At 32.3% G+C, this 22,178-nt stretch overlaps 3 protein-coding genes across 4 annotated transcripts; all 3 read left to right on the top strand.

The window, feature by feature from the left end:
• The first annotated feature begins 2,663 nt into the window (after positions 1–2,663).
• On the top strand, positions 2,664–4,405 carry LOC114722000 (gamma-glutamyl hydrolase 2-like). The gene is made up of 6 exons (XM_028907911.1): positions 2,664–2,726; positions 2,759–2,848; positions 2,968–3,030; positions 3,138–3,229; positions 3,811–3,903; positions 4,002–4,405. The coding sequence occupies exons 1-6, from the start codon at positions 2,664–2,666 to the stop codon at positions 4,033–4,035; spliced, it is 435 nt and encodes a 144-aa protein (XP_028763744.1). The 3' UTR covers positions 4,036–4,405.
• A 1,060-nt stretch (positions 4,406–5,465) lies between these two features.
• Positions 5,466–21,168, top strand: LOC114722057 (gamma-glutamyl hydrolase 2). Of its 2 annotated transcripts, none has more exons than XM_028907983.1 (10): positions 5,466–5,928; positions 7,370–7,456; positions 7,558–7,647; positions 8,037–8,131; positions 8,756–8,816; positions 9,247–9,336; positions 9,454–9,516; positions 9,627–9,718; positions 9,851–9,943; positions 20,901–21,168. In XM_028907983.1, the coding sequence occupies exons 1-10, from the start codon at positions 5,521–5,523 to the stop codon at positions 20,932–20,934; spliced, it is 1,113 nt and encodes a 370-aa protein (XP_028763816.1). In that variant the 5' UTR covers positions 5,466–5,520; the 3' UTR covers positions 20,935–21,168. The 2 variants fall into 2 exon arrangements, with proteins under 2 accessions (XP_028763816.1, XP_028763815.1); XM_028907982.1 differs by lacking the exon at positions 20,901–21,168 and adding an exon at positions 10,037–10,118.
• Positions 16,648–20,811, top strand: LOC114721969 (gamma-glutamyl hydrolase 2-like). Its single transcript, XM_028907862.1, has 9 exons — positions 16,648–17,055; positions 18,208–18,294; positions 18,403–18,492; positions 18,879–18,970; positions 19,592–19,652; positions 20,106–20,195; positions 20,314–20,376; positions 20,492–20,583; positions 20,715–20,811. Exons 1-9 carry the CDS (start codon positions 16,648–16,650, stop codon positions 20,809–20,811), a joined length of 1,080 nt encoding a protein of 359 aa, XP_028763695.1.
• Positions 21,169–22,178: the final 1,010 nt, after the last annotated feature.

Raw genomic sequence — 22,178 nt, 5'->3', positions numbered from 1 at the left:
TTACGTAAATTTCATACTTATTTGATCTATTTTCAGAAATTTTATTTTAAATTCAATCGAAGTTTTAAAATAGGTAAATTTCTAAGTAGGTTAGTTCAGGTCATAGTGGAATTGCACAAATTTATATGCTCATTTAATACCTCATCCTTAGTCTTATTTTCACTTATCAGAAACAATTTAGAAGGTAGTTAAAAAACACTATAAACACTTAAAGAAAGTACTTTCAACATAAGTTTTAGATATAACTTTTCTCACAAACTTATCTTATATACGGTAAAATCATTTCTGACTAACTAATCCAACCCTTTTAATACAAGTTTACAATAAATAATTTTAGTACCACACAATTTTTTATCTTTTGTGATCTTAATAAGAGCTCCAATAACTGTATCAACTTTCCACAATTGATTTTGGTAAGCCATTACATTCTGGCTCAATATTTTCAGAGACGATATGTTTATTTTTCTGATTTTTGTTAGACTTTTGTTAGACGTACTTTACTAAATAAAAGCTAATCAATCGTGATTAACAATTCTTTCTCTGAATCACACAGAATATAAGCCTCATAGACAATATTTAAACCGCACAAGCATGTAGCACATATATACATGTAGGTTTATTGCTTATTATCATACACTACCTCTAATCCTATTTATAAGATCTGATTTTAGTACTAATAATTAATTTAACACTTTTTTTAATATTTACAAATTAATTATCTAATTACAATAATAACTACTGTTAGAGCTTCTGTTGTGATTGGCACTCATACCAACACATGTGCAACTTGGCACGTAACAGCATTCTTTTTGTCAGAGTAAAAACCATAATTTAGCTGCTTTATAATTATTATTTATATAAAGACGAAATAATGAAGCTGCATTATTGCGTCCTATAGTTTTTGAATTGCTGTTGCATGGGCCCACAGGTTGGTGATGACATGACATGTGTCAGGTCGGTAATCACTTGTGGTAAAAAATCTTACCGAATACGGAACTTCGGCCCAATAGTATAAGTGACAGGCCCAGTATTCGCTGTAAGCCCAAATATGATAGCTTCCGGAACTCAAAAGCCGGTGGACCCCACGCACCATATCCTGTCTATTCTGGTCCAAAGCCCAAAGTCGAAACATGACAAATATTGCCCTTGGAATTAATCCACGTGATTCAAAAACCACAGTTTAACCAACGGGGTTGGTCCAAATAATAAACCGTTTAGTACTGCTTAAGTGAAGTTTTAAGTTCAATTCTGTAGAAATTTCTGTTAGGAGACTCACCCACCACAGCCAGATAAGCGACGCGGGTCAGATCTAAATTTAATCAGAATAAAACCTGGTGAATTGAGTTGTCAACAAAAAAAAAACCACAGTTTAAAATTAAGACGAGAAAAAGAAAGAAAGCAAGACGTTCAGCTTTTTCGCAGAATCCCATCACCAGGACCACAGAACGGTGATAACGTGATACAAGTGTCGGGGTCTTCTCTTCGGTCATTACGTGACACGTGTCAGGTTGGTCATCCCTAGAACTGTCAATAAGGGCCAACCCGGCCCTAAAAGCCTAGCCGTTGAAGGGCCAGGGCCTAAAAAGACCGGTCTTTTAAAGCCCACATACCTTAAAATTATCTAATTATTAAAGCCCGGCCCTTAAACATGCGGGCTCATAGCTTAAAAGGGCTGGCCCTTTTTAATGTTATTTTTTAAAATTTAAATTCTTTTTAATTATTTTAAAATAAAAATAAAACAACAAAACTTCTAAGATTTTTTACTCAAATTATAAATATAAGTAAAATAAATTAGTGGTGTATAGAAAAAAAATTAAATGCCAATAAACTATTGTCCAAAATAAAAAAAATCAAAATCTAACAAAACACAAAAAACAGAAAGATAAAACCTCACAATTAAAGATTAACAATATCAACATAATTATTATCTTTATCTTCATCTTCATCAGTATCATCAAGATTAGTAATATTTGATTGTTCTTTACTACAAGTGAGCTCTTCTTCAGTGATAAAAATATTAAGGTTTTTGTCTTCATTTACCTTATCTAAAATAAAACTATGCATAGTTATAAGTACAAATAAGAGCCTGAACATTTGTTTGAATAAGAAAAGTTTTACACTTTGTTAAGATATGTAAAATGATAGTAAATGAAGATCTACTAGCTATTATGGTGATTAAAATGTTAAGAATATCAGCTACCATTCTTGAAAGAATTGAAAATTGATTTTAATTGTTCTTCCACAAGTCCAAGACATCTAATTTTTTTCAATTATCTAGCTTGAGTATTGATTCTTCTAAGTATTTTTCTAATTTAAACTTATTCATAAAAGACTAATCTATAACTTTATAAATATATTGATAATAATAAAAAAATAGGCGGGCTTAAAAGGGCTAGCCCTTAGTCCTAAAGGGTTGGCCCTTTTATTTTTGATCCCTATAAGGCTAGCCTTTTTAAAATCAATTTCCTTCTAAACCACCTAAAATACAAACCCGACCCTCCACTTAAAATGATTTAAAAGGATTGGCCCGATAGACTTAGCCCGTTTTGACGACTGTAGTCATCCCTTGGGGTAAAAAATCTTCTGCTTTCCCTATATAATAACCCTCACTCCCCTGGTCACTAGTCACCACCGTGTATCCTCATAACTCTGATTCCTTCAACATGGCCAACGACGTCGTACGGAGCAGCCTCTCCTCCTCCACCGCCACCTTCCGGAACTACAGAGTATGATCTTTTTCTGATATTGAACTTGGCAGTATGGCCTATCCCCGCAAAGGCTTCTGGGTAACGAAAAATTATCTAGTTTTTTTGACGTCTTGACAACTTCCACAGATGAATACGATCAGGTATATTTGTGCAGTGTCGTCTGTTATTTTTTTTTTCCTTAAAAACATATTCATCACTTGTTGTCATCTTTTAGTGTGAATATATGAAACGTAATAACATCAGATTACTGCGGTATTAGGTTTATGTATCCACAGTGCGCTCACGGAACTACCCTGTCACTGGCTTCCAATGGCACCCAGAGGTGACTGATCCCTGAATGTGTTTTGCATTATATTTTCTTTTAGGGTTTTGTTCAGATGGTTCATTTCAGTGACATAATTAACTTGTTCGACGTATGACATGTCACAGAAAAATGCCTTTGAATGGGCCGAACGTCAAAAGATCCCCCACACAGAAGATGCCATTCTAGTGACTCAACATGCTGCAAACTTTTTGGTCAGGTCAGGGCTCATAATACGATATCCTCAGAACCCCAGTCTACTAATACATACCAACTTCCCGTCTTTAATATAAGATTGTGTTTGACTTTTTGGTTCTAAATATAAAATCTCAATCCACTTTGTTTCTTATCTTTATACTTTTTTTTCCAAAGTAACCCTTTTAACAATGATAGTTTTAGTCAATATACTTAATTAGTAAGGATATTTTAGGAAAGACAATACTTATTTAGAACAAATAACTAACTCAGCTTACTTTTTTAATCTTCTCAAATTAGTCAATTGGCTCTTATAATTAGGACCGGAAGTAGTAGAAAAATTAGTTAACTAATTTGAATAGATTAGTAGATTAAGAAAGTTTTTAAAGTTAATTATTTGTAATAAATAGAGCTAATCATGTGTATTAGCTAGAATTACTTTTTAATAAGGATTATCTTTAAAAAATAGATAAATATAAGAGACAAAATGGATTGAAGATGTTAAACTAACTCTCATATTAAAGTATGGAGGTATTAGCATTATTATGTATGATTTTTAAGGCACAAAAAAAAAAACACTTAAAACGCGTTTGTTTCTTCATTCAGTGAAGGTAGGAAATCGTCGACCAGACCAGATGAACAAGAAGTGCGGGACAATCTCATTTACAATCACAAACCTACTTATGGCGGGAAAGCAGGGTAAGCCCATAATAACGCAATCTCATGAACAAGGTAGATACTAAACTATGTTCTGCTTAACATTCACTGATGTAAAAATTGTCATGTGCTTGTTGCAGGAAAGGATACGATGAAGTTTATATCTTCGCATAATCATTTCCACAATCAACACGTATCTGTGTGTGTGAATGTGTCGTCGTGGCTACAAATAAATATCACAATCGCTACTCTACAATAACGTTGTAATATTAACGGGCCCCCCGTTATCAATCAGGTTATATATGACGCTCCTCCTTCATGTAGTTTCAGCCTTAGCTGAATCTCTAGTACGAGAAGCTGTGTCTTGCAATCTTAGTGAGTGGTTAAGGGTGGCTCGTCGATTCGAGAGGAACAGATATTAATGTGTTTTTTCAAACGAGTCTTATTATTGTACTACGGTAATCCTATCAACATGTGTTGCTGATGAATTATTATTCTGTTCCTGGTATGATCCTACTATATATCTGCAACATTATTCACAGCATGTTTGTTTTTTTTCCTACGCGAGTTGCACTACGTACGTCGTCATCAATTCTAGACCATAATCTTTGGTGGATTTTATTGATGAGATGAGCGGAAGTTGCTAACACAAGTTTGCTTATCTTATTTATGAGATCATCAGTCAGGCCTGTACGTACTCCAGAGCATGAACTCATCAAAACAGTTAAAAGATGAATCAGTAATTTAAAACTGCACAAACAATCAGGTTTTATGACCTTTTCAACCTTAAAATATGCGAAATTTATATTTTCAACCAACGGAAGTTATTAAAGGTTTGGCCCAAAAGTGAAAGTAACGGGCCCAGAATTTATCTGTAAGCCCAAATAAATTCTAATATGCAGAACACCGGTGGACCCCACGCATAGCCCTAGGCTCTCTCCGCCCATCGCCCCTCATCTTGTCTGGTCGAAAGCCCAAAGGCCACCGAACACGACAAATCACAAATGCCCGCTAGTTATTCAGTTTTCTAGCCTATTAAAAAAAAGAAGTTAATGGGTACCTCAGAATATTTTATTGGGTATATTCAGTGTTTCAAAATATTTTATAGTGTATTTAGTATAAAAAAAATCATTTTTCAAGTTTGTCCAGTATTTTGAAAAAATTTTTTATACGAAATATACAAAAAAATATTTTAAATACTAAACTCATTTAAAAAATATTTTAGGATGTTAAATTTGTCAAAAAATATTTTATATTACTCGATGCATTTTAAAAAAAAATATTTACTAGATATACCACAAATTTAATATTTCAGGTACTAAATGTATCACAAATTTTTTTACAATGTTAAATGCACTCAAAAAATTTAAACTAATAAATAGAGCTTAATAAAAAGCCCCCTAAAAAAACAGATGCCCCGTAGCCTAGCACGTGATTTAAATAAAAAAAAATAAAAGAAACATTCTCTTTTTATGGGGGACTGTGCGCAGGCTTCAATTCACCAGAGCCAGCCATTCTGACAAAAGTGAAAAATACCAGCGTGTCAGTACTTTTTTTATTATTACTTTTAATAGTGAAATGTCTTATCTAATCGCCTCTTTTCAGCTCTGCTTCCGCTTTTTAGGACACCCCCACAGTCGCCAGCATGAATTCCCATAGATGATAGATCCTATTCCTCCACAATCCTCCCCCACCATGGCCGACGACGTCGTACGGAGCTCCTCCTCCTTCTCCACCACCACCTTCCGGAACTACATTCGGATTCCGATTCTGATTTCCTTTTTGATATGCTTCGGATCTGCTGAGGCTCACGACATTCTTCTACCTAGTCAACGCCACAATTACTCGTTGCCTCGACTGTCTTCCACTTGCTCCGCACCCAACCCTAACTTGTACTATCGCCCGGTCATCGGAATTGTCACCCATCCCGGTGACGGCGCCTCTGGACGTCTCAGCAATGCCACCACTGCCTCTTCCATCGCCGCCTCCTATGTCAGGTTCGTTGAGTCTGCCGGAGCTCGAGTCATTCCGCTGATCTATAATGAGCCTTCCGAAACTCTTCTTAAGGTGTGTATCGTCCATTGCTGCTTTCCATCGTAGCTAGGGAGCCAAAAAAGAAGAAACAAACGGTCTTAGGCCTCCCTGTTTGTTCCCGCCAAAAATATTCTGGTGAAAAACAATAACAGTGCATCTTACTGAGTTATGTGCGTCATTCAAGTGTTAAGAGGTGCTTGGATAAAAGCAAAATTATGAGTTTAAAAGTATTTTTATAGCATACTAAATAAATATATAAAGGAGTTTGTTTCAATTTATAAAAAATACTTTTAAAAAGCATTTTTAGCATAATACAAACACCCCTTAGTAGTTTTCCTTCATCCTGAAATGTATTACGAAAATATAATACTACTTCCGGTTCTAATTATAAGAGTTAGTTAACTAATCTGAAAAAATTAAAAAAACAAGTTAAGTTAGTTATTTGTAATAAATAGGTTTTGTTTTTCCTAAAGTATCTTTATTAATCAAATGTGTTAGCTAAAATTATATTATTAAAAAGACTATCTTAGAAAAAATTGTATAAATATGAGAGACAAAATAGATTGGGATATTATATTTAAGACCAAAATAAAAGTTAAACAAGGTCTTATATTAAGGATCAGAGATAGCAGTTACTAGTTAGATGGTTCATGCCTTCATGGTTGATGTATTTTTATTTTTATATCTTACTTTTAATTAATTAACATAGGTATTAGTTGAAACTTGAAAGTAATGGTTATTTTCTATTATGTTTTCTTCAGTGAAAATATTTTTTATGCATACAGGGCAAAAAATAATATCTTTTTAACTTAAAAGGGTGTTTGGTAAAAATCAAATCATAATTTTAAAAGTAATTTTAAGTTATACCTAAGTAAGTATGTTGTTTTGATTTATATGAAAACACTTTTTAAAATAGACCAAATACCCTCCGATGATCAGTTTTCCATTTTTTTTAAAAAAAATTTAAGTGATAACTTTTTTGTCCTGATTTTTATGTGGTGGCTAAAAACAGTTTTTGTTTTCCATCGTGTTTATTCTAAAATAAAATTATCAAAATAGAAAATAATAAGACGTAGATTATCCTCATTAAATTTTGATTGATGATGGAAGGGTGATGTCTAACAATAATTCGGATAAATGATAGTTAAATTGCCGTATAAGATTTCACTGGATTAAGTAACTTGGGTTAGGCTAACATAAAATATGAATCATAAATGTGTAATTTTATGCGCCAACATATCTTAACACATAAATATCTAATGGTCTGAATGAAACTAAATTTCTTAAACTATCTTGACCTGTTTTGAAATCGAAAAGGTTATGTTCAAATTTTAGAATGAATCGAATAATGTAGCGTTTTCGTTATTTGACATTCTTATTAAGAATTATTCTGAAGACTTTGTATGTAATAGTACAACAGAACAAAGATTATTTGATGCTTGTTTGAGAACTCAGTGTTGCATTCTAATGTCAGAAGCTGGAGTTAGTCAATGGGGTGCTCTTTACTGGTGGTTGGGCCAAAACTGGATTATATTTTGAGACTGTCGAGAAAATCTTCAAGGTATATGTATCCTTATCCATTTCTAATTCTTGCTAATGTGCATTTGAAAATTACTAGTAATTTGATTGAAAAGTTTGTTTCTTTTTCGTTAATTGCTGCAGAAAGTTTTAGAGAAAAACGATGGTGGAAATCATTTTCCACTATATGGCATCTGCTTGGGTTTTGAACTTATATCAATGATCGTTAGCAAGGTAAATTTGCCATCCTATGGTTCTATTCTATGTTTTAATGATTTTGTTTGTTAAAACTTAGATCGCTTTCCTGAAGATTAATACCGTGTGGATGAATCCAATCCTCTATTGTCAGGCGGGGGTTAATATATAAACTAACTTTCAAAATGTTCACGAGGTAAAATGTAGCCTCAAGATTTTCTTTCTGGCTAATTTTCTTAGACTGGGTACGGTTTACGCAATGTGTAGAAAAACATACAGGATGACGCATGACAGTTGAAACATTACCTCTTTTAACATTCATGGCATGCTAAGAATATTTTGTGAGCTCTGAAGTCTGGTTCTTCATTTGAAGTCCTCTTTAAAAGGAAAAAGAAAATTAAAGAATTGCTTCTGTTCCTTGATAATAGGACCACAATATACTTGAGGAATTTAGTGCATCAAATCAGGCAACTAAGCTTGATTTTTTCAAAAATGCAAACCTCGATGGATCTTTATTCCAAAGGTAAACAATCAACCGCAAATTTGGCTCTTAAATTCGTAGTTTAAGTGGGATTGTTTGCTCATGCGAGGTTCTATCAGATAAATGTTGATGATCATAATCTATTGTGCTTTTTATGTTTCTGAAGCTGATTGAACTGCAGGATTTGGTACTTCCAGATGTTTAACATATTGAAATGTTGATATCGCAGTCAACTTTATTCCAAACTTTATACGAAATAAATGTTAAAGTGTTTGAAATAGAAGCCTATTTAGGCCTTTGCCCTTTTTCCCATAACACCATTAACTGTATGCAGAGCTCAAATTTTGTCGCATGTCATCTGTGCCACTCCCATTTTACCGTAAATTGAAGAAAACTTGGCTTATCTCCTCTCCCTGTTTGCAGTCTCGGTTAACTTTCTGGAAGCTCAGCTTTGAACCTTAGTTGCCACTCCCTCTTTCTTTGTGGACCATTATCATTACTGCTTCCCTTTCATTGTAGAGGGCATGAAATTAATTTATAATATTAGTATTTACATGCGATGTCTTTTATCATCCATGCTTTGAATTTCTAAGTTCATTAAGTCCGTAGCTAGTCATGGTCTCATAGATATGAGATATGGAAACTGATGGTCACTTTCTACAACAGGTTTCCTCCAGACTTGTTAAAGAAGTTGAGCACCGATTGTCTTGTCATGCAAAATCATCATGTGAGTAGTAAATTTCTGTCAGTGACTTTTGTGTATTATGAAAACTCTTTTGGAGTGTGCTGTGAGAACTCGCATATAAATTGTTCTTACCCTTTTCATTTACAACTGATATCTTGGTGTTATAATAAGACTGATGCGCCAAATCAGGAAGGCAGAAACTGAGTTTTATAAAGCCCAACATGCTTGCTGATGATCTGGAACCGCATGGAAAGTTCTGTAATTTTTAAGTGGAGGTTCCCCGAAGATAGGATAGTTCATATCATGTCTTCAAGCATCGTCAAGTCTCAATTCTTTTTTTCTTCTTATTAGTTGTTGTTTATAACTTAATTATTTATCTATTAAAATAGAAATATTACATAAATGTTCATTTGCTGGGGTTCTTCTTTAAATTCAGAGTTTTTTTTTTTTTTTTTAATGCTGGACTTGACAGTACGGCATATCCCCGGAAAGGCTTCTGGATAATGGAAAATTATCTGAATTTTTTGAGATCTTGACAACTTGCACAGATGAATATGATCAGGTATTATGCAGGGTCATCTGTTGTTTAATTATTATTTTTAAATATATACTCATCACTTGTTGTCATCTTTTATTCTGAATATATGAAATGTAATAACACCAGTTACTGCGGTATTAGGTTTATATATCCACAGTACGCTCACGGAACTACCCTGTCACTGGCTTCCAATGGCACCCAGAGGTGATCCCTCATTGTTCTTGCCATTGTAATTATTATTTTTCTATCTTTAGGGTTTTGTTCAGATGATTCATTTCAGTTACATGACTTATTTTACAAATGATATGTCACAGAAAAATGCTTTTGAATGGGCCGCACGTCAAAAGATCCCACACACAGAAGATGCCATTCTAGTGACTCAACATGCTGCAAACTTTTTGGTCAGGTCAGGACTCGTGAATCGTGATATAATATCTTCAGCACCCCGCACTAGCAATATAATTTTACTACGTAGTAGTATTATGTACAATTTGTTTTGACAAAAAACACTTTAACACATGTTGGGTTCTTCATTCAGTGAAGCTAGGAAATCAAGGACCAGACCAGATGAACAAGAAGTTCTGGACAATCTCATTTACAATTACCAGCCCACTTATGGCGGGAAGGCAGGGTAAGCCCCCGAATGCAAAAGATAGATACTAAAATCTATATTTTCTGCCTTCCTCATCATTCATTGATTCAAGTTATTATATGCTTGTTGCAGGAAAGGATACGATGAAGTTTATATCTTCACATAATCATTCTGAATTGTGGAGAGAGGTCAATCAAACATGGATCCCCGTGTGTGCGTGTGTGCGTGTGTGATGGTGGCTACAAATGAATATCATAATTGCTGTTGTACAATAATGTTGTATACTACAAATGAATATCGTAATTTGTTGTATTACTAGGTAATGGACCCTTCGTTATCAGGTTGTGCTGCTCCTTCACAGGCTTTTTGAATCTCTGATACGAGAAGCTATGTTTTGAAATTTTAGTGCGTGGTTGAAGATGGCTCGTCCAAGGAAATAGCCAAATTGTGTTGGGGCCTGTTTGGGTGTCCTCCAAAACGATGGTTTGCGAGGCAAAATCATGTTTTGGATGGAATGTCACTCAAACAGTATCAATTTTGGAGCAATAACCAACGGAGGTAGGTCTAAGTGGGAAGCAGCTTGGTACCGTTTAAGTGAGGTTTTGAGTTCGAGTCACAGCGTATGCAGAAATTCTCGTTTAGAGACTCACTCGCCATAACCAAGTGCGCGACGTGGGTCGGATCTAGATGTAGTTGGAGCAAAACTCTGATAAATTGGATGGGCAACCAAAATTTTTTTTTTTGAAACAATGGTTTTAGAGTCCAAAACTATGGTTTCATGAGAATTGAATTCATCCTGTTTTTGGCTCAAATTAGAGAGTATGATTGTGTCTGTCAAAATAGATCTCAATAATAATATGACTTTAATACCCCTCAATTATTTTTTATAAACATATTTAATCTTATATTATAAACATATACATATATTAATTATTTATAAATTATATTATCTTATATATTATTAATTATATTGGTAAAAAATATATTATTAACAATTTTATTCCTTCAGATTAAAATATATGATAAAATCTATCTTTTATGTGATTATCATATTAATGTATAATTTTTTTAGTAATTTGTATATATAAAAAGTGTCTCTCATAATAACTATCCAAACACTCTCACTTTTCAAAATCATTTTTTTTATAAAGTCTATTTTTCACAAAATCTATTCTCTCCAAAATCTATTCTCCAAAAGCTATTCTCCAAACCATGATTTGGTTTCATTCAAACACCCTTTTTTAGGAAAAGTTTGGCAACTCTCAAAAGTGCTTTTCAAAAGCACTTTTTGACAAAATGAGGTAAACTCATTCACATATTTACTTCATAAATCGTAAAAACACTTCTAAAAACCATAGTTTGGTTTCTATCTAAACATCCCATCAAAACGTGGTCTTCGACAAGTCTTCTTGTTCTATTATGGTGCCGTAATTTTTATGTACTCCCTCCAATTTTAATTAGCTTCTAACATGTTTCTTAATACTCGATATATTTTTTTAAAGTCATAATTTTTTTATCTAATATTTTAACAATTTATAAATTTTTATAACATTAAATAAAGCTTTTGAACGAATAATTTTTATTCAAACAACTTTTTAATACGGGAAATAACTAATTTTTTATAATTTACATAAAATTATTAATAAATACTACTTTGGGTTTTTAATACAAGAGCTATTTAATTTGATTTTAAATATAAAATCTCAAATTTTAATTTATTTTGTCTCTAATATTATTTATTTTACCTTCAAGTAATTTTTATGGTTATTACTCATGTTAATGAATTTTTATGGACACGATTAACAAATGTATATCAGGCAAGATGATGTTATAAATAATTAACTTAATTTATTTATTTTATATTTAAGAATTAATTATATAGCTTTTAGGCTAGGCATGTGTGTATGTATAAGCAAATAATACTCTTCTAATTCTTAATATAAGAATTATTTAACTAATTTGATTAGATTAAGAAAGTTAGATAAGTTAGTTAATTATAAGAAATATGACACGTTTTTTCTAAAATACCATAATCATCTTTCTTAATACCTTCTCTTTCTCTTCTACTTGATTATTATTGAAGGAGTATCTATAAAGTTAATTTAGAAAAAATTAATAAATATAAAAAATAAGTTTCATATTTAAAATCAAAAATTGAGTACCCGAGAAGTATTTTAATATTTGCAACATTTATGTTTGTCTTTTCCTCTACGCGGGCTCCACTACGTCATCAATTGTCGACCATAATCTTTAGTGGATTTCATTGGTGACATAACCAAAAGTTGCTCGCGCGAGTTGGTGATCTTATTATCATCCCGCCTGTACTCTAAAACATGGATCAATGGTTTGGAAGTGCACGCACAATAAAGTTCTTTCACTTTTAAAATATGCAAAATATTATCAACAAAAGGAAAACACCTAGCATGTAAAAAGTTAGCAAATACGTCTGTAATATTCTTAACCAACATAGCTGAATAATTGATTAAATTACATCTTTGTTAACATGTTAAGAATTAGAAAATTTTTCTCGTTTCTTAAAAGCTAAAATGACTATAATAAAACTAACGAATTAAAATGAAAACTAAGTCAAGAAAGGAAAAAAGAAGAAAAACAAACAAGAGGAAAGAAAATTAATGTAAGAGGAAATTGAAAGGAAAAGAAGTGTGAAAGAAAAACTTTGACGGGGAAAAAAAGAAGCAGTGGAGCCTAGGGATGGGATGGAAGAAGGAGATGATGAAACCAAACCGACTTGTAGCCAGAGAGATTTTTGAAAGCTGACTTGAGAAGTATGGGACAAAAAGAGCCAAAATGCACAAAATGCAAAGAGTTTTTTCTCAGAAACGAAAATTTTCATCCAGAATCCAAGGGTTAGGATAGTTGTCACAGTCCAAAATCACGTCCACCAGCATTCAACACGGGAGGAGACAATCTCATAATTCCCCCCAATCTTTTTCTTCTCAAAATTTTATCTTCAATCAACTTCGATCAAATAATAAATGATTCATATTTCATATTTTATAAAATTATTATATTATTATATAAATAAAAGAGAAGGTGGATATCTATTTTATAAAATATTAAATTTGAACCATTTATTATTTAATCTGATGATTAGGTTGACCCGTAACTTTTAGATAAACAATGCCATCTTCATTAATGAGCTTATATATGTACATATACATATATATGCACATACCTTGATTGTGTATGGGGAAAAAAACAAAGTGAATGAAACGTCCATTGAAGTAAATTGGATCCATAAATCTAAAAAATAGTGAGAATTTTTTTTTATCTCTCTCAATTGAAAAATCCAATATTTGAATTGATTGGGTCTTCCTAAATTGCATTAATATTCTACAAGCTCAAAGAATTAGTTTGATTTTTAAATTAGTCTTAAATATAAAACCTGTAATATTTTAAATTTTATTATAGGATTTATAAAAAAAAATAATAGCAAAAATAATATTTTATTATAATAAAATAATAATATTTTATTTAAACCAAAAAAAAGAGAGAGCCTACTTTCCACCAAATTTTCGGTGAGGAGTTGGGAGTTGGGAGTTGGGAGAGAATTTATTAGGGGGAAACTCCCCCTAATAAATGTGTGGGGTGTTAAATATACCTCCACAATTCGGTTTTCTCTGTGCGCAAGAGAGGAAGAAAGAAATAGTGTCAGAGAGAGAGAGGAGCAGACTAATAAAGAAGAAGGCAAGCTTTGAAGATAATTTAGGTATATAAAATTACTTCTTTTCATCAAACTTTCTTCATGAATATTTTCTATGTATTTTAAGCTTTCTAATGATAATATTATTATAGTAATTAGAGAAAATTTTGAGACTTATATATGATGTGAGTATTGAGTTTTGATGATAGATGATTATAGAAATTTGGAGATGAATGAGTAGTTAATTTTAGTCTATTTAGATTTGCCCATTTGTTAGTTTTTAATATTTAAATTAATTTATTTATTTAAACAATATGTTATATATGGCATATATCATGTTTTTACCAATTAAATTTAATTTAAATAATTTATTTGGATTGTTTGATATATTATTGAGATTTTAATTGGTTTATTTTTCTTTATGGGGTGATTAGAAGTTTTAAATAATTATTTTAGCTAAAAAATTATTATTTATGAAAAAATATATATTTATACAATAGTTATACCATTTTAGATTATTTATTTATAAATATTTGAGGTACTATTGAATTTTTAATAGTTTGGTTTTGAAGTTTAAACTCTAAATGAGATTTTTAGAATTTAAAACATAATAATTTCATATTTGAAAATTTTGAATTTTTTTTATTAAAGTAAATAATCCCAGAGGATGTAAATAAATAATTTGGCTTGTGAGAAAATTATAAGTTAGTTCAAAAATACTTAATTTTGGGTTATGAGAGTTACAAAAATTTAGAATAAAAATTAAATTAAATTAAAATTTTAACTAATATATACAAGCTTAATTAATTAATTAGCTTATATTAATATATAGTTATATTAATTGTGTAGATTAATTATTGGTTGAGTAAAGGATTGACCTTGTGGTAATCCTTACCATTGATTTGGCGAGAGGTAACCACTTTCTACTTGCTATATATGCTAATATGTTGTTTGTAAGTATTTTACTATTTTGGAATAATGATGTTTATTTGAAAGTCAAAGAGATATGTTATACTTTTTGGGTTATAAAAATTCATCTTATAAGACTTTTGGAATTGTGATTGAACCATTTGGAAAAATATATAATCTATGTTTCATGGATATATATTGAGAAAAGATTGAGATATTTCTTATTATATTGTGAATGATTGGTTGTGATTTGAATTTTGAGTTAAGTCATATTTTACCATGTGTTAAGGCCACCATTGATGCACATTTGTTGGCTTTCTTCATCTCTCATAGTGAGGGATAAGCCTTTATGACTTTTTATTCATATCCCAGAGTGAGGGATAGGCCTATACATCTGATTGATCCCCATAGTAGGGGATAGACTTATGTGGCTTGTGTGTTAGCCCTTATAGTGAGGGTTTGGATGATTGAAATTATATTTTTATGGATATATTTATGATTCTTGAGAATTAACAACTGTTTTACTTGATACTTTACAAGCACTTGTTAATATGTATGATGAGTTAGAAAGTTAAAAAGTCCACCAAAGACAACAAATCCCAAATGTCTGCTAGTTATTCAGTTTTCTAGCCTATTAAAAACAAAAAGTTAAAGGGCATCTCAAAATATTTTATCGGGTATATTTGGTTATTCAAAATGTTTTTTAGTATATTTAATATCCTAAAATATTTTTTTTAAATGCTTTCAGTATTTTGAATTTTTTTTTGTATTGAATTAAAAAAAAATTTTAGATGCTAAACTCACTTTAAAAAAATATTTTAGGGTATTGAATATACTAAAAAATAGTTTATGTTATTCGATGCACTTAAAAAAATATTTTAAGTATTAGATATACCACGAATTTAATATTTCAAGTACCAGATGTAATGCTAAATGCACGCAAAAAATAATTTCAAAATAATAGATAGAGCTTAATAAAAACCCCAAAAAAAAAAAAAGACAAATGTCCCGTAGCCCAGCCCGTGATTTAAATAAAAAAAAAATAAAGAAACATTCTCTTTTTATGGGGGACCGTTGGCAGGCTCCAATTCACCGGAATGAGCCATTTTGATAAAAGTGAAACATACCAGCGTGTCAGTGACTTTTTTTATTATTTTAATTGTGAAATATTTAAGAACCTTTTTATAATATAACTTCGTGCTTTGCACGGGAGAATTTCATACCACATACTCACATAACACGTGTGCATTTCATAAATTCTGAATAACACAATGTTGCCATATGCAATCACACATATCACATTCATTTACAACAACGTCACTTGAGTCAGGAATTTTGTGTCACACTAAAAAAGTGATGTCACTTGTCGCATCAAAAAACATTTGTATTGGTAGGATGAAAATTACCTCACAAAGTGTTAACATTGAAATTGTAGGATCAAACACAAATTAACGTGCAAACAAACCTCAAGGCAAGTTATTAAATATCTCCCTATAAACAACATTGATTGTTGTATTTTGACAGCATCCACCATTCTCATTGACCACAATTTTCAAACCATTGATTGACTTGACACGAGATAAGACAATATAAAGTTGATCATGTGAAAAAACAGGCTTAGTCTAATATAACCCAACCTTCCTTAACGATTGTTCTTAACTTTTGTTTATAGTCATTGCAAATGACAGTTACTGGAAATTGTCTTCTCCTTAAACGAAATGGCCATTTATTTTTTGAAGAATTCATATCCATCCTATGTAAGAGGACTTTTTGGCTTATACCACACCTATTCAAAGTTACTCCTTCAATGACATTCTTGCCTAAATGAGACACTATCAATCGTGTCTCATTACATAAACCTGTTGCTTGATCGATATTCCTTAATATCATAATAGGTGTATCAACTTTAAGGATCAACTTGTATGGTGGCAATCCAGAGCTATTAATTGTATTGAGGAACTCTGTGGTATACAAGTTCTCAAAACAATCAGTATCTTCACTTGATTTGCATACTGTGTCACGACTTAGGTACTCGTTTGATTCACCAAGTAACATTTGGCACATGTACTCATTGAGCTGGTTCACATGAGTGTCTTATCTAACCGCCCCTTTTCAGCTCTGCTTCCCCTTTACAGGACACCCCCGCGGTCGCTAGCATGAATTCCCATAGATGATAGATCCCATTCCTCCAGAATCCTCCCCCCACATGGCCAACGACGTCGTACGGAGCTCCTCCTCCTTTACCACCACCACCTTCCTGAGCTACATTCGGATTCCGATTCTGATTTCCTTTTTGATATGCTTTGGACCTGGTGAGGCTCACGACATTCTTCTACCTAGTCAATGCCACGATGACTGGTTGCCTCAACTGTCTTCCTCTTGCCCCGCCCCCAACCCACACTTGTACGATCGTCCGGTCATCGGAATTGTCACCCATCCCGGTGACGGCGCCTCCGGACGTCTCAGCAACGCCACCAATGCCTCTTACATCGCCGCCTCCTATGTCAAGTTCGTTGAGTGTGCCGGAGCTCGAGTCATTCCGCTGATCTATAATGAGCCTTCCGAAGCTCTTTTTAAGGTATGTATCGCCCATTGCTGCTTTTCATCGTAGCTCAGGAGCCAAAAGAAGAAACAGACGGTCTTAGGCCTCCCTGTTTGTTCCCGCTAAAAATATTCCGGTGAAAAACAGTAACAGTGCATCTTACCGAGTTATAATTATTTTTATTTGTGGATCTACAAGTGCTAGTAGTTTTCCTTCATCCTGGTATGTATTATGAAAATATAGTAGTTACTAGTTAGATGGTTCATACCTTCATGGTTGATGTATTTTTATTTTTATATCTTCCTTTAATAACATAGGTATTAGTTGAAACTTGAAACTAATGCTTGGTTTCTATTATGTTTTCTTCGGTGAAAATATTTTTTATGCATACGAGGCAAAAAAATAATATCTTTCAACTTGAAAGGGTGTTTGATAGAAATTAAATCATGATTTTAACTGATTTTAGGTTATACAAAGCAAGTGTGTGTGAGAGAAGTGTTGTTTATACAAACACACTTTTGAAATGGACCAAACACCAATAATGATCGGTTTACGTGGTTCATGTTGGGAGATCTTCAAGCTAATGGATCTTGATTTTTGCGCACATTTTCTTATAAATTCTTTAGATCCGATTTGATAGCTGACCACTAATTGTTTTTCCTTTTTTTTTAAAAAAGTTTGAGTGATAACTTTTTTGTCCAGATTTTTATGTAGTAGCTAAAAACTGTTTTTGTTTTCCATCGTGTTTATTCTAAAATAAAATTATCAAAATAGAGAATAGTAAGGCGTAGATTATCCCCATTAAATTTTGATTGATGATGTAAGGGTGATTTCTAACAATAATTCAGATAAATAATAGTTAAATTGCCGTACAAGATTTCACTGGATTAAGTAACTTGAGTTAGGCTAACATAAAATATGAATCATAAATGTGTAATTATATGCACCAACATATTTTAACACATAAATATATAATGGTCTGAATTGAAATGAATTTCTTAAACTATCTTGACCTGTTTTGAAATCGAAAAGGTTATGTTCAGATTTTAGAATGAATCGAATAAAGTAGCGTTTTCTCATGCGACATTCTCGATAAGAATTATTCTGAAGACTTTGTATGTAATAGTACAACAGAACAAAGATTATTTGATGCTTGTTTGAGAACTCAGTGTTGCATTCTAATGGCAGAAGCTGGAGCTAGTCAATGGGGTGCTCTTTACTGGTGGTTGGGTCAAAAATGGATCATATTTTGAGACTGTCAAGAAAATCTTCAAGGTATATCTATATATATATCCTTATCCATTTCTAATTCTTGCTAATGTGCATTTGAAAGTTACTGTAATTTGATTGAAAAGTTTGTTTCTTTTTCGCTAATTGCTGCAGAAAGTTTTAGAGAAAAACGATGGTGGAAATCATTTCCCACTATATGGCATCTGCTTGGGTTTTGAACTTATATCAATGATCGTTAGCGAGGTAAATTTGCCATCCTATGGCTCTATTTCTATTTTTAATGATTTTGTCTGTCCAAACTTAGATCGCTTTCCGGAAAAACTAAACTGTGGATGAATCCAATCTTCTATTGTAAGTCAGGGTAAATATATAAACTAAAATTTCAAAATTCACGAGGTAAATTGTAGCCTCAAGATTTTCTTTCTGGCTAATTTTCTTAGACTGGATACGGTTTACGCAATATGTAGAAAAATATACAGCATGACGCATGACAGTTGAAACATTACCTCTTCTAACATTCATGGCATGCTAAGAATATTTTGTGAGCTCTGAAGTCTGCTTCTTCATTTGAAGTCCTTTTTTTAGGAAAAAGAAAATTAAAGAATTGCTTCTGTTTTCCTTGATAATAGGATCACAATATACTTGAAGGATTTAGTGCATTAAATCAGGCAACTAAGCTTGATTTTTTCACAGAAAACCTCAATGGATCTTTATTCCAAAGGTAAACAATCAACCGCAAAGTTTGCCCTTAAATTCGTATTTAAGTGGGATTGTTTGCTCATACGAAGTTCTATCATGTAAATGTTGATGATCGTAATCTATTCTGCTTTTTATGTTTCTGAAGCTGATTGAACCGCAGGGTTTGCTACTTCCATATGTTTAACATATTGAAATGTTGATGGCGCAGTCTGCTTTATTCCAAACTTTATGCGAAATAAATGTTAAAATGTTTAAAATAGAATCCTAGATTTAAGCCCTTTGCCCATTTTCCCATAACACCATTAACTGTTTGCAGAGCTCAAATTTGTCGCATGTCATCTGTGCCATTCGCACTTTACCATAAATTGAAGAAAACCTGGCTTATCCTGTCTCTCTGTTTGCAGTCTCGGTTAACTTTCTAGAAGCTCAGCTTTGAACCTTAGTTGCCACTCCCTGTTTCTATGTGGACTATTATCATTACTGCTTCTCTTTCATTATAGAGGGCATGAAATTAATCTATGATATTAGTATTTATGATGTCTTTTATCATCCATGTTTTGAATTTCTAAGTTCATTAAGTCCGTAGCTAGTCATGGTCTCACAGATATGAGATATGCAAATTGATGGTCACTTTCAACCACAGGTTTCCTCCAGACTTGTTAAGGAAGTTGAGCACCGATTATCTTGTCATGCAAAATCATCGTGTGAGTAGTAAATTTCTGTCACTGACTTTTGTGTATTATGAAAACTCTTTTTGAGTGTGCTGTGAGAACTCGCATATAAATTGTTCTTACCCTTTTCATCTACAACTGATATCTTGGTGTTATAATAAGACTGATGCGCCAAATCAGGGAGGCGGAAACTGAGTTTTATAAAGCCCAACATGCTTGCTGATGATCTGGAACCGCATGGAAAGTTCTGTAATTTTTAAGTGGAGGTTCCCTGAAGATAGGATAGTTCATTTCATGTCTTCAACCATCTTCAAGTCTCAATTCTTTGTTCCTTATTAGTTGTTTTTGTATAACTTATTTATTTATCTATTAAAATAAAAATATTACATAAATTTCCATTAGATGGAGATTCTTCTTTAAATTCAGAGTATAATTCTTCTTCTTCTTCTTCTGTTTTTTTTTTTTTTTAAACACCGGACTTGACAGTGTGGCATATCTCCGGCAAGGCTCCGGCGTAATGAAAAATTATCTGACTTTTTTGAGATCTTGACAACTTGCACAGATGAACATGATAAGGTATTATGGAGCGTCATCTGTTGTTTTATTTATTTATTTTAAATGTATATTCATCACTTCTTGTTATCTTCTATTCTGAATATATGAAATGTAATAACATCAGTTACTGCGGTATTAGGTTTATGTATCCACGGTACGCTCACGGAACTACCCTGTCACTGGCTTCCAATGGCACCCGGAGGTGATCCCTCAATGTTCTTTCCATTATTATTGTTATTATTATTTTCTATCTTTAGGGTTTTGTTCAGATGGTTCATTTCAGTTACATGACTTATTTTACAAATGATATGTCACAGAAAAATGCTTTTGAATGGGCCGTAAATCAAAATATCCCACACACAGAAGATGCCATTCTAGTGACTCAACAAGCTGCAAACTTTTTGGTCAGGTCAGGACTCGTAATATAATATCTTCAGCACCCCGCCCTACCAATATAGTATTACTACGTAGCAGTATTATGTATAAAGTTTTTTTTTTTTAAAAAAAAACACTTTAACACATGTTGGGTTCTTCATTCAGTGAAGCCAGGAAATCAAGGACCAGACCAGATGGACAAGAAGTGCTGGACAATCTCATTTACAATTACCAGCCCACTTATAGCGGGAGGGCTGGGTAAGCCCTCGAATGCAAAAGATAGATACTAAAATCTATATGTTCTGCTTTACTCATCATTCACTGACTCAAGTTGTTATATGCTTGTTGCAGTAGAGGATACGATGAAGTTTATATCTTCACATAATCATTTCTGAATTCTGGAGAGAGGTCAATCAACATGGATCTGTCTGTGTGAATGTGTGATGGTGGCTACAAATAGATATCTTAATTTGCTGTTGTACAATAATGTTGTGTTACTAGGTAATGGACCCTTCGTTATCAGGTTATGATGCTTCTTCATGTGCTTTTTGAATCTCCGATACGAGAAGCTACGTTTTGAAATTTTAGTGCGTGGTTGAAGATGGCTCGTCCAGAGAAATAGCTAAATTGTGTTAGCGTTGCCCCAAAAACCACATTTTCTCAAAGAAAATTAAAGTATTTGGATAAAATCAAATTTTAAAAATAATTTTACAATATAAAAAATAAACGTGATAAAAATTATATCGATTTGTGTTAAAGTACTTTTAAAAAGTGTTTATAGGATTTGCTAAACACCCTTAATCAAATGTATATTATACTATCTCTGGTTCTTAATATAAGACTTTATTTGACTTTTATTTTGGTCTTAAATATATGATCCTAATTCATTTTGTCTTTCATATTTATACATTTTTTTCAAAGTAATCCTTCTAATAATGATAGTTCTAGTCAATACCTATTTAGGACAAATAACTAACTCAACTTACTTTCTTAATCTCCTCAAATTAGTCAACTAGCTTTTATAATTAGGACCGAAAGTAGTATAACATTTATTTATTGTAAATAATTAATTTAATTAATATCTATTAATTAATTATTAATTATTTATGTAGCTTTTAGGCTATGTACGTGTGTGTAAGCAAGTGATATTTTAATATCTGCAACATTTACGTTTGTCTTTTCCTGCGCGAGTTACACTGCGTCATCAATTGTCGACCATAATCTTTGGTGGATTTCATTGGTGACATAACCAAAAGTTGCTTACACAAGTTGCTGACCTTATTTACCACATCATCCCGCCTGTACTCTAAAGCATGAATCAAGGGTTAGAAGTGCACGCACAATAAAGTTCTTTCACTTTTAAAATATGCAAAAAATTATATTGTCAACAAAAGGAAAACACCAATCATTCAAAAAGCTAGCAAATACATCTGTAATATTCTTAACCAATATAGTTGAATAATTGATTAAATTACATCTTTGTTAACATGTTAAGAATTAGAAAAATTTTCTCGTCTCTTAAAAGCTAAAAGGATTACAATAAAACTAACGAATTAAAATGAAACCTAAGTCAAGAAAGAAAAAAAGAAGAAGAAAAACAAGCAAGAGGAAAGAAAATTAATGGAAGAT

This window comes from Neltuma alba, unplaced genomic scaffold (assembly GCF_004799145.2).
Source record: "Neltuma alba isolate B1F8T4 unplaced genomic scaffold, ASM479914v2 tig00012081_pilon, whole genome shotgun sequence".
Classification (NCBI taxonomy): Eukaryota; Viridiplantae; Streptophyta; class Magnoliopsida; order Fabales; family Fabaceae; genus Neltuma; species Neltuma alba.
The sequence above is the reverse complement of the archived record's forward strand: the minus strand, read 5'-3'. Positions and strand labels throughout refer to the sequence as shown.